This window comes from Ctenopharyngodon idella, chromosome 7, assembly GCF_019924925.1.
Source record: "Ctenopharyngodon idella isolate HZGC_01 chromosome 7, HZGC01, whole genome shotgun sequence".
In the NCBI taxonomy this organism is placed as follows: domain Eukaryota; kingdom Metazoa; phylum Chordata; class Actinopteri; order Cypriniformes; family Xenocyprididae; genus Ctenopharyngodon; species Ctenopharyngodon idella.
Window position 1 is genome coordinate 21862385 of NC_067226.1, and position 13611 is coordinate 21875995.

Below are 13611 nucleotides of genomic sequence, written 5' to 3' on the forward strand. Positions count from 1 at the left end.
CTTCATGGCCTTTTAGCTCTTTCTCTCACTAAAACTGTTACACAGTCCTGTACCTTTATCATTTTGTCTGATTTTCAAAACCTTTTTGTGCTTCAAATCTAAGTTTGTAGTGTTGTGACTCACCTCGTAGCTGATTGGCTTGGTTCATGGCTTAAAACTTTTTAATGAAGACTATTTTAAAATGAATGAAAAAAATACTTTGTGAACCAGTGGCACTGAAAAAGGGGGCGGGCATTGTTGTCCTCTGTTGACAATAATGTATAAAATAGCCTACGCGTAGCACGTCATCTTTTTTTTAAGATGAGGTTTTGGCCAAATGACAGAAAAAACGGAGCGCCCACATAGCTCAGCTACAATAAACTTCATAACCTGTAAGTTTATGAAAATGTAATGTGATGCACTTACTGCCTCAATTTTGTAACTTCATTTGAGCTTGATTTTGTTAATAATATAATGACACATGCAAGTATATAATCTTATAAAGCCACAATATCAACTTTTGACAACACAGTGTTGGGGGGTTGGGGAGGCCCAAAAATGTCTTTTGCCTATGTCACAATATGAGGTAAACTGGCCCTGCATGCCGCTGTCAAAGAGACAAGTGAAGGCACGAGAGAAGATGTCAGAGGACAGCACGAAAAATGGATGTTATAGAAAAGGGGAGATAGAAAGATGAAAGATGAAGACACAAACACAGGACTGCTTGAAGTGATTGTACAGAAGTGTAGATGACAGTTGTCATCGTAATGTTCTGTGTGAAGTCCCTTAAGTAATGCCGTTGGAATTCAGATCCCCGGACTTAGCAGTCAAAACATGTCGGCACACCCTAAATCTGTTATCGTTTAGCATTTCATTCTTGTCAAATGCTTGATTTGTGTTAGTTTTATTTGCACTCTATGTCACAGGCACAGCCAATTTAGTCTAGGTCACTTTGGACTAAAAAAACATCTTCTGAATTGTAGGCAGAAATAAAATTTACTTATTTCCCCAGACACCTTCCTCTAATGATAATTTATTGCTTAAAAAAAAGTTTAGATTAAGCAAACCCTTCCGGACACCTCTCTAGACTCTTCATCACCTCAGTTTAAATATTTATATGAGGGGAATCAGTTGTTCCGCTGTTGACATGATTACATCTGAATGATAAATGAAAGAGCAACACAAAGCCAGGGAGGTGGGCATTGAGGCGCGTGGTATCCGCAGTCCCAGAGCTCATGCTGGGCTGCAAGCTTGTAGTCTTTTGAAAGACTGCACCATACTGGGGCTTTACATTTGTGCCAAGGCATGCATATCAGCTGAACATTTTCATACATAATAAAACATATCAAAAAGAACATTTTAAAAGAATAGCTACGCACCTTCATGTTTCTAAACCTGTAATAATTTTGTTTTTTTTAAATGGAACACAAAAAGAGACACTAAGCAGAATTTCAAATCTTCTTAAGCTTAATAATAACTTTGGCTACGTTCAGACTGTAGGCAAAAGTGGCCCAAATCTAATACTTTTGCTCATACAGTACCTTTCAAAAGTTTGGAAACATTACGATATTTTAATGTTTCTGAAAGAAGTCTCTTATGCTGAGCAAGGTTGCATTTATTTAATCAAAAATACAGTAAAAACAGCAATATTGTGAAAAATGATTACCATTTAAAATAATAGCTTTCTATTATAATACATTTAAAAATGTAATTTATTCTTGTGATTATGACAAAGCTGAATTTTCAGCATCATTACAGTGTCACATGATCCTTCAGAAATAATTCTAATATGCTGATTTGCTGATCAAGAAATGTTTAAAATGTTAAGCAGCACAACTATTTTTAACATTGATAATAATAATAAGAAACCTGAGCAGCAAATCAGCATCTGAAGGATCATGTGACACTGAAGACTGGAGTAATGATGCTGAAAATTCAGCTTCACCATCACAGGAATAAATTACATTTTAAAATATATTCAAATAGAAAACAGTTCTTTTAATTTGTAATAATATTTTGAAATATTGTTTTTTTAAATGTATTTTTGACTAAATAAATGCAGCCTTTGTGAGCATAAGAGACTTTTTTCAAAAACATTTAAAAAATTTAATGTTTCCAAACTTTTGACAGACACTATATAACTCATGTTTGTTATTTGTTTTTCTCTTCATAACAATGTGAACAGCACAAAACACAAGGAATCTGATCTTTTTGATTCTGTTTTGTGCCATTTCTGTATGTGGTCCTAAATCAGATACAAGTCTCATGTTTTGCAATACACTTTCATTGATTGAAAAAGAGCACCAGAAACATTTTTCTAAACTACTACTTTTGTGTTTTATTGAAGAAAGAAAGCCAAATGGATGAACTATCCCTTTAAATGTGCTGACTTTTCAAAGCACCCTCCTTATGTTTGCGATTACTCTTTCAAATGATGTAATGATCTGTATCGATGCATTTTAGGTTAGGCAATCCCACACTGAAATAATGAATCCTGGCAATGAGAGCTGGAGGGGTCGAAAATAACGTATTGCCGTATGAAGTGTTTTGAAAACATTGCAAGTATAGAGATGCATTCAAATTTGAAGTGTTTTCACACTCTCTTTTTCACAGAACCTGCTTCAACGAACGCCAGCTTGTGCTTTGCTTTGGTTAATATTCTGATAAGTTTAGAAACATGACATTCTTTTTCAGAGATGAGCGCATGATAGCACATAATAGCAAGCTGGGACCACAGAGGAACTTCATGAAAGTGTGTTTACATCAGCTGAGGGAATCAAAGGAAATGTGATTTCACGTTAAATCGTTTCGCTTTTCCGTGTGACAAATTGTCCCAGTTTCATATTCGCTTGGTAAGGAAGCTAATTCTCAGTTTTTCGTGCATCCATTTTCCTTTGAACTTACTGGACACATTTTGACTAATGGAGGTAAGAAATTATTGAGCTTCCCGGCGCTACACATATGAGACCTTTTATAGCGCAGTTATCAGCTTTGGTAGACAGACGGCTGTGAGAGATGTGGAATCAGCTATGAGGACAATCTTTTTAATATAACCTGTCTGCCATTAAGGGAGCTGTCCGCACCAGATCAAATTTACCACAGTCTCCTCATGACATTCTATCCTGAAGGGCTCATCATCACTCATTCTTCGTGTGTGACTATGTCAAAGAGGAGTCACAAGAGATGATTTGTGGGAAATTAACTGGGGCTAAAGTCAGCTAGCCACATCCCGATGGTTCAAACCAATGGCTCCTGGCTATCAAATATAGGATTTTAATAGAGGTTACTCTTCTATATTTATCTAAGACCTCAGTCTCAGACTTTTGACTATCTTGTTCAGTTTATTCTGGCCAAGAACTTGACCAAGACAGGAAGAGACTGTCTTGCTGTCATGTCAGCAATGCAGTTTGTTTTGGTTTTACATGCTGAGGCAGGTTTATCGGGAATATGTAGATACTGTGTAGATTTTAAGTTTGTAAGAATGTTCCTAAGTGCATTTTTTGAATTTTTTTTAAGTGCCCCTATTATTTATAGGTTCCTAATTTTGTTTTGGAGGTCTCCTATAGGTTTACATGCATCCAAGGTCAAAAAAAGTCTAGTCTGTTGTGAATGGTCTACTGCAGCGGTTCTCAAAGTGGGTCTGTGAAATAATAAGACTATAAGTCGTGTTTTCTTTATCATCTGAAACATGCATGCTATTGATTCCAAAGTGACTTGTACAATGCATTTAATGTCAAATAATCAAAAAAGTAGGCACTTAAGAGTTTCTATATAGATATATTTCTCATGTCTGTGCATCAAGTATTCACTGTGTTTAAGGTTATTTTAGCTCAATTTTTACAACACAGGCACCTATTATTATTGTATAAATATAGGTTATATGATTATGATTTATTATTGTATAAACATAGGTTATATATTTGTATACCTCGAATGTGTTCGAATATTGAACCATTAATTGAACAGATTAGTCCAAAACATTGATTAATTCAGGAAAAAAGTTGCTGAAACTGATCTTTGATGCTCATACAAATTGTTCATATGCATCTGGACACAGAAGAATTGCACTGGCATTTGACTGAAATGTAACTTCTATGCAAAATAATCCTTGAAACATTTTTCATTTGAGGCCGTTCCTGTTTGGAATGTGTGATCGTGTATTGTCGACAATAAGCATAAACATTCTGCATTTCCATTTTGTAGTGTGGATCATTCATTGTAACATTTAAACTGATTCTCATGTTTAAGAATCTGTTATCTTGGCAATATTGTGATCAAAAAAGATCAGTTTTGGGGCCTCAGTATTTTATAAAACCCTGCGTACGACCCTGAATGGAGACCATTTGTGCAACAACAACAACAAAATATATATAGTGTCCATTAACCCCCACAAATAACTCTGGACTTAGTCACTGTTATAAATATGAGGGGTCCTTGGAAATGTTTTTCCCCTGTAATGGGTCCCTGGCTCCAAAAAGTTTGAGAACCCCTGGTTTAGTGAATCCAGTTCCTGATCACAGGACAGCGTAACAGCTCAATTTTCCAATTGGCCTTCAAATCTTCATTGGCTTTGTAGTGTTCAGTGATTGAACATATAATAAAAACATCTTTACTTGACACAGCTATTTTTTACCCTTATTTAAAAAAAAGTATATTTCTTACAAGGGCTGTGCGATTAATCAATCATAATAAAATCGCGATGATTTCTAAACCACAGAAAGCACGATTTTTACGTCAGCTCTCTCAGTGTGCAATCTGAAAGAAGCACACCGAAATCTATCGCGAGAAAAGAGCAGAGCGGGTTTATCGTAATGACATGGAAGAAAGCACAAAAACAGGGATGGTGAATTCAGGGCAGGATAAGGACTTGCCCAAAAAAATCAACATGCATGGTTTGGGAATATTCTGGATACAACAGAGATGATGTATCAGGAAGTTGTGGTATAGGAACTTAGTTATAGGAACTAGCCACCAGGGCGGTTTCCAGATAACTAAATGTTCCCCTAAGGCCATTTTCCGGGCATTTTTCTATATTTTTAGTTCTTGGGGGATGTCTAGTTCCTATTACTGAGTTCTAGATCTGTGTTTTTACTTCTTTTACCTTGAGCGCTGAGTGTGGAAACGCCGTGTCATGCGCTAGATGCTGCAAAATACTTTTTGTGCGCAAAAACAAAACAAAAATAACGACTTTATCCAACAATTTTTCCTCTGCTCCGCAGTTGACGACAGGGGAAGAAGGGTAAGAGGAAAATTCGTTAAAAAGTCGTTATTTTTGTTTTGTTTTTGTGCACAAAAAACATTCTTGCCGCTTCATAACATTAAGGTTGAACCATTGTAGTCACGTGGACTTTTTTAATGACGTTTTTACTACTTCTCTGGACCTTGAATGTGGTAATTTCATTGATTTTTATGCGAGATAAAAACCTCTCAGATTTCATCAAAAATATCTTAATTTGTGTTCTGAAGACGAACGAAAGTCTTGCGGGTTTGGAACGACATGAGGGTGAGTAATTAATGACAGAAATTTTTGGGGGAACTAACCCTTTAAGTCTAAACTTGGCACACATAGCTGGATGCATACTAGGACTTCTTAATTACACACATTCTTCACATTCCCCTCACAAAGACCTGCCAAATCTTTGAATGTCTACCTTTTTGAACATATGTCCAGACAGTTTTGGAATGAAAATATGATTCACAACATACTTGGAAAAAAAACCCTTGATGGTCTACAAAAGAACCATTATAATGAATATATTTTTGGTTAGCCGTTCTCATGCACATCCATCTCTCACCAAAAGTGAGTCATCTGTCCAACAAAACAACACTGAATGAAGAAACATTATTAAATAATAAAACTGTCCATGTCTCAGCCAGTTTTTGTATGCTGCTTTGTGTGCCAATGTGTGTGTGTGTGTGTGTATGTCTGAGCATTCAGTGCTGCTTTTCTAAACTCCCGACATCATTTTATATAAGATTTGCTGAACCTTACAAAAGGCTACATTCAGTTGGAGCATGCGGACTGTGCCAGACTGTTATTATGTGGCTTATCAATTCTTTAACACACCTACCTACCAGTACCTTCAGACTAGCACACAATCGCACACTCACATAAAACAGCCTATTAAACCAGTTCATAAAAGTTTGTAATTACGTATTCTTTATACGAGGAACATGTATTAACCTACTTGTGAGAATGACCCAAATGGCAGGCGGGTTCATCTCAGGGACCTACAGCCTGAGACAAATGAGCCTATTTCGTCATAGCTGCAAATTCAGCAGCAACTACTTCACTTCTTAAAGTGAGACTTCAGACTCAAATCAATTCAAGTGTTGGCTTTACTTCTGGAGGTCAAAAAAGTGTAACACTTTCAGTGCAAACCTGGAAAGAAGAGGAGGATAGAAAAATGCCTTTGGAGGTAGAGAAAGGACAGGGGGAGAGGGAGTTAGAGGGATAAAATAAAAAAGATAGAGCCATACGGAGAGTGACTGTGATGGAGCAGCGAATGAAAGGGAGGAGAGAATGATTGATAGTGAAAGCCAGAAAGAGAGATAGAGGAGAGAAGAAAGAGGAATGTAGGGTGGAGGGAAAACAAATCTAATTCCTTGCAGGATTGCTGATGTCAAACGTGCTTATTTTGTTTCATGGAAATCCTCCCAAGTAAATTCTCACTTTTGATCTTTTGGTTCTTGTTCTCTGAATGAACTCTGAAGGTATTCTCTCTCTTAATGTTCTACTTTCTACTAAATTTCTTCTAAATTCAATTCTATATAGAATGTAAAGCGCCAACAATTTGGTGTAACAATCATAACTTCACATCTTACCTGGAGTCTAGTGTTCTGAGTATCAAACATCACATTCTTTCAGGTAGAATTAAAACTAAAAATGAGGAGTTATGCAAATAACAAAAAAGCACAAACACAGAAACAAAATATGTTTTGTACGTAATTTGCAATGCGCAACTGTTGATTTAAACTCAATCTCTTCATAGTAATCCTTTAGTTTTTTATTCGTTCATCATCTACTTTTCCAAGGGATGACGTTTATTTTTCAGAGCAGAGATCTAGAAAGATCTAAGGAACTGTACCTTTATAAGCACATTGCATTTTCAAAAGTTGCAAAGCTCACATATATATACTGTCCATATTATATTATTATTATTGATTGTGATATTCTGGAAATGTACACTTGCTGTAAATTCTGGCCATTCAAGGAAATTTTGCCTCTCATTCAGAGATTTATTTTCAGGTATAATAAAGTCCCCCCACCCCTCCAAAAAAAAAAAAAAAAACTAAAATTTCAGCTGTTCAATTGCTTAATTCCACAATAAATATCATTGACTTTGAGTGGTCTTAATAAAAGTGGCAAATCAGATCAGTCTCACATTTTCAGCCACTGGGAAATTTAGTCAAAAATCAAATACGGCTCAACACTCAGGAATATCATTCCTAATGTAAGGTATGTTGGTGGCACCATCATGCTCTGGGTTGCTTTTCAGCAGGAAGGACTGGAAAATTTGTTACTGAGGGATCATCATACTGGCTGAAGCACTGGCAGGTCCATGAAAATATTTTCCAGCAGTACAGTGACACAAACCAAAAACATAAACTTAAATAAAAAAGGTTTGTATTCTGAAATAATTTGTGTATAACTCAAAAGAAAAGTCCAAAGCAGTTATATATATTGCACTCTTCATGAATGTCTTAAATGTTAATTATTAGCCTAAACAAACCTGACAATTATCTCAGTTATCAAACATAACTCATTAGCCTTGGCTCATGTTGGTGTACTCATTATAAATAGCTTGCATAGTGTCTGAAAAAATATTTTGAACATCTTAGTAAAAAATCTGATTTATGCCTTCTCTGAGTCAATACCAGACAAAGTTATAAGTATTTGGACACTGAAAGACTTTTTTGGACACTGAAGTCGCACTTAAAATGCCCATTTTTGCTATCTACAAACACATGTTCTTAAAGTGGGACAATTAAGTTCACTTTTGAGCCATTTTCTGTAATTACTTTCAGACATTAACAATGAACATGAATGGCAATCAGAAACTTTACAAATACAATGTTTCTGCTTTGTGATTTGAAACCTAATACACCTCTTAGTGAAATGTTTTGCTTGAAAAATATGTTTGTGCTATGTTTTTTTCAAATAAATGTCACTTGGTTTAATATTTTGCAAAGACATTTACATTTTGTGTCTTACGTGTACACAGGCCTTCAAATACTTTTTGTGAACGTGTTTGAGACCAGGAAAAATTGAAAAACTAGACCATATGCTCAATGCTTGGTGAGACACAAAGAGCCAGAGAGTGATTTTCTTTTGCTATAAGCAGCTAACATTTTTCCTTCATACGCTCAGTGTTCTGGCAGACGGCCCTGGTTCCCCTGCCCCCATCCTTAGGGAAGAGTGTCTGTGTGTGTCTTTGTTTCAGCGTATAAAATTACATCCGCCTGACATGCATTCAGCCAAGCTCCAAACAGCACAGTGACTCATTACATCATCACCAGAAGAGCCAGAAGTTCAATCATATGTCCAGATTCTCATGTCCTGTGAGTGAGCACACATAGCATGTGTTTTTCTGTCTATTTGTGTCAACTATTACGTGAACGTGAGCGTGTGAGAGACACCAACAAAGCTGCGTTCACAGTGACAGCTATTAAATCGTTTGAGATTGTAGTGCTTATGATCTGTTGAGCTAGTAGGAATCTCTTCACTCCCACTGGTAGTTGTCGCTTTGGTCCTTATCTGCATAAAGTTGAGCTCTGCTCTTGCTGCATTTGGCAATGTTCGCTGTAGCCGGTGTTGCAGGAAATCGTAAACTCATAGGAATTGTGTTGAGCCATATAACGTAATTCATGTTCCAGTAAATTGACTAATCTCACCATTTCCATGAAATCTGGCAATGTGTTTGGTTGTTCCTCTTTACAGATGGTGACATATTCACAGGCTAGACCTAAATGTCAAGGAGTTGCCACCACATCAATAGTCAGCACCAGTAGCAAAACAACAGCTGACAGAATCTGTTTGGCTGCAGATACTCCAGATACAAAAGCGCCACGTTTATTCAAACTGAGCACATGCTTCCCTTCAAATTTCTGTATTTTTCCCTTCCCTTCAAATTTAAATAAATACATAAATAAATAAAAATAATCACCCATTCACATGTCTAAATTTGGCTTGTCAAATCAAGTTGCATCATTTGCGTAAAACAGAGAACTAATGCTGAAAACTTGTATGACTTTCCCCCCATGGATCAAAGTGTCAAAGCTGGTCTTTTTTATGCAATGAAAATGTATGGTGATCACAAGTTAAGTTTTTTGTCTTGTCTCACCTGGCACTAGTGCCCCCCTCAAAAAAAAAAAAAAAAAAGATGCCTCTGCTGAGTTATGCCATGGTGTGATAATAAGGCCATAATAAAGACAGACACTGAACCAAATACAAATACTGAAGAATGACAAAATTACCACTTAAAACCACACTTATATTTTAAAAATACCTGCATGTAATTACATCTGTAATTACATTTATAATTACACTGTTGACACTGTCCCTTACACCTTAACCCACCCTTAAACCTACCCATACCACCAAACCTGTCCCTAATCTTACCCGTATCCCACCTCAATTGCAGCAAAAGTGTTTTACAATACAATATGAACACTGTACATTGTACCTATTTTTTGATATAGTACATAGTAGTTAAGGCCACCTAATATAAAGTGGGACCTATATGTAAGCAATAAGGTACGAGAGGCTGTGCTGTGAATAAGTCACGGCTGAAGGGTGTTGTTAGGGGCCTGCAACCCCTTCAGCCATGACTTATTCATGATACAGCACTAGCCTCGAGTACCTTATTGCTTTTATAAAATGGTTACCACACAATACAAATATTAAAGCCAAAAATATGTATCAATGCAACATTCATGAAGTAAACTTTCACTAAAAGCCTTCCTTCCGCCAGGAAAAACAGTCCCTGACCGTGAACAGCAACAGAAGTTACATTATTACGCCATTAGATGGCGGCAAAGACTGACTTCATAAGTGTGTCAGTCAGTAGCGAAGACTTTTAAATTGAAAAGACTGAATTGCTGTGAACACGGAACAAGACGCAACTGACAAATGCTTTGACTAGCACTGTCAGTCACGGGAAAACCCCTTAACTGTTAAAAGGACAAGATAATACATCGGACATTTAAACAGATTTTTTTTTATTATGAACATAGGACTGACCTAAAGGAAAATGCTAAATCTGAATGCAGGTAATAAACTCGCTCACTCAATCTCTTTCACGCAGTACTCTTCTACATAATACAGTAAGCTTCAATGAACAATATCAATTGAGAACAAACAGTTTACGTTGCTAAGAGTGGTTGCTAAGGGTGTTGTGTAGTGATACACAGAACCGTTGGGTGAAGCGGTCATAGCTGTGTTTTATCGTGAATAAAACACAGCTATTTACCAGTCAGAATCAAGGACAGGAACTAACCATTTTATAAAGGTAAAATATGTTAATACTTATTATTGTATGTTCATCATTGTTCAAATGTAGGTTCAACTGGACTGGGTTTGTTTGAGGCATTTAGCTTGACATTTGCAGGCTTTCTCAGGGTTTCATAACAAGCCAAGCAGGTTAGATGCATCCGAAGGGCATTGAGTTTGAGACCGAACACAGATGTCAATACAACAGAGAAGAGGGCAGAGAAATAAGACTGAGTGGATGTTCCAGAGGAGTGCAGAAGGATGTGTACATTCACATGTGTGTGGCCGTGTATTACAGAACATGAAATCCAGCAACTCTATCCAAAGATAGGAAAGGTCCATTAGGGTGGAAAATTTTAGTAGAGAGAGCTGGGAATTTAAATCAGCCAATGGGAATGGATTCCTCTGTGCAGGTCAAACTATTTTACTAGTGAACTTTATGAATTATTTATTGGATATAAATATATTTATATGGAGTTCTCAATGGCCAATACAGACAACTGGAGAGTGGGTGGTCGATATACATGGTATATAATATTAATATCTAGATGGTGGATATATGGGTAAGTAGATGGAGAAATGAGTAGAATAATACTTCAAGCTATACTCCAGAACTGTCACCACTGAATGCTCATCATGCGAAAACTGGACAATAAAAAAACAAGATGAGAGCAGGTGCCTGAAACCCCGCAACATTGTTGTCATTGATTTGAACAAAAAAGGCCTCTTTTAGATCCTTCAGAAGGCAGGCAGTCTCCTATGCGGCACAGAATCGTCAAACTCTTCCAAGAGAACATGAAGGGAAACCTTTTTAGTTGCTTGTTAGAAACTCTGAATGTTAGGACACCTGCAGCGACCAAAAACAAGGGTCTGTCTGGATTCCAGGCCTTCCTCCTAATGGAAGAATCTAAAATCCACACAAACACAGTTCGTCTACAAGCTTTTATAACTTAGATAATAAGAACCAAAACCCTAGGGTGCTTATCAGGAGCTACTTTCTGGTAGTGATGCCACTACTACCAGCTGCAAGAGGGAACAACTATACATCCTCCAAAGTACCCAATGGACTTGCTTGTAAGACACTGGCTTAACTATTCTCATGAAGAGAAAACTCGCTATGTTGCAAGGCACCACTAAAAACACTTGCCACAGTGCTGAAATCCACAAAAACATTGGCCAAACAACATCCACTCTTGGAATGTTTGGAAATGTAACGACCAAGACAGCAGTGTACGATATGTCTTTAGTACAACTAAATGTCACCATTGTGAGGAACGTCCTGACAGTATGCATAAATAAAACTGATGAATATTTTATGTTATATATAAGAATATCTATGTGTTGAATATTTAAACATATTTTTTATTACTGTTACCTAGTGCCTTACCTTAAATGCAGTTTCAGTCTCTTGCTGTGCTGTGCCGTGAGAGATCCAGTATACCGTCACTCTCTTTCCTCTGTCTTCCACTGAAAAGAAAGAAATACACAGATCATGGGAAGGAAAAAAATGTTTACTGACATTTCATCCTCACGTTTAGGGTCAATGATGGCATATAAGAGTGTCTATGATAAAGAAAAGTAAAAATGAGTACAAAAATGACAGTAAAGACATTTATAATTTAGATTTAAATTTCAAATATTTGCTGTTTGTTTGAATTTACTATAAATCAAAGAATCCTGAAAAAAAAATCCACAAATATGTTAAGCAGCACAATCGTTTTTAACATTGATAATGATAAGAAATGTTTCTTGACCAGCAAATCAGCATATCAGAATGATTTCTGAAGGATCATGTGACTGAAGACTGGAGTAATGATGCTGAAAATTCAGCTTTGCCATTACAGTAATAAAATACATTTTAATATATAATCAAATAGAAAACAAATTTAAACAAATATAAATTATTTCATCTATAATTCATTTCAAAGTTCAATAAAGTGGTTGTGCCATATGACATTTTGTTCTGACCTTGTCATGTGGCAAAAAAGCAAAAAGGATCTTGTATTCTCTGAGATTTATTGAATTCATGGGGCATGGTCAGGTTTCTGTTCGTGCCCTGAGATTAAATCTTTCAGGCGTCCCAGACTACTAACCATGTTTGTGCTGTTATCAAGCCTGAAACCTTATAAAGGTTGAACATGAACGTGTCACTTATGACAGTACAATATAGTTTGGCAATCCAAGCCTGGTATTAAGTTAATCAACTCTAGAGAGGCAGCTGAAAGTGGGCAGTAGGTCAGACTATTAATCTCCCTCAATCACTCATGATTAAGAGGAATAATCATCCTCATAAATCATTTTGTACGTCTCAGCTTTCATGCACTTGATTTAAACCTCTTGTGGGATCCAAAATTAGACACTAAAATTACAAGCTTTTACAAGTTGATTATCAGCACAGTGAAACTGGCTATTCATTCTCCCTGATAAAATAACGAGAAAAGAGGTAATGAAAATTGTGAGGATTTTTCTCTTACCTCCCTCTAATACTTTTCTTTACAAAAAGAAACAAATAAGCATCCCCTCTCAGTTTGATCACAGACATTTGGGGTCTCACGCAGAGCTGTCATGCACACAAATGTGGAAAAATAAGATCATTACTGACCTCGCCATATCCATTTATGGCTGGAGTTTATAAAATATGACACGCGGTAAAAGGAAGCAATAGAATTGATCGGGAGGGGAGTGTGTCGGCATGCTCTTCACAAGACCATCCTTTTTCCAATTTTCTTTTCTATTTCCAAATTGTAATGGTCTCATCTCTTCTAATGCTAAAATATCAGACTCGTCTAAAGTCGTCGTGATCTAAATCACTGCGGCTTGTCAATCAAAATGTATCCCAAAATCTATTCTGGTTGTAACCGTGGTTCTTTTCCACAATAAACATCATCAAAGGCCAAGTTTGAGTTCTGGGACGTAAAATAATCAGCCTGTCGCCTGCACAACATAAATCCAGAGAATCCATCAACGCAGACTATGGCCCTCTAGAGAAAACCATTTTCCAAAACTAATAGGTTTAGAGAAGGCATTAGCTGCAAGCCAGCCTAAGACATTGTTCCCGAAGAATGATCTAAGAAGGCCAGAGCTGGCTTGAGGGCAGTTGCTCTTCAAACACAGTGAAATTGACCTTCCTCTGGTTGACA

General features: G+C 36.7%; 1 protein-coding gene across 2 annotated transcripts in view; it reads right to left on the reverse strand.

Moving 5' to 3' along the window:
• The window catches only part of adam19a (ADAM metallopeptidase domain 19a), a 100240-nt gene that overhangs the window by 75744 nt on the left and 10885 nt on the right, over positions 1-13611 (reverse strand). For both annotated transcript variants that reach the window (XM_051899395.1, XM_051899396.1), the window contains exon 2: positions 11859-11938. In XM_051899395.1, the coding sequence (XP_051755355.1) occupies positions 11859-11938 (80 nt within the window). The remainder of the gene's footprint in view (positions 1-11858; positions 11939-13611) is intronic.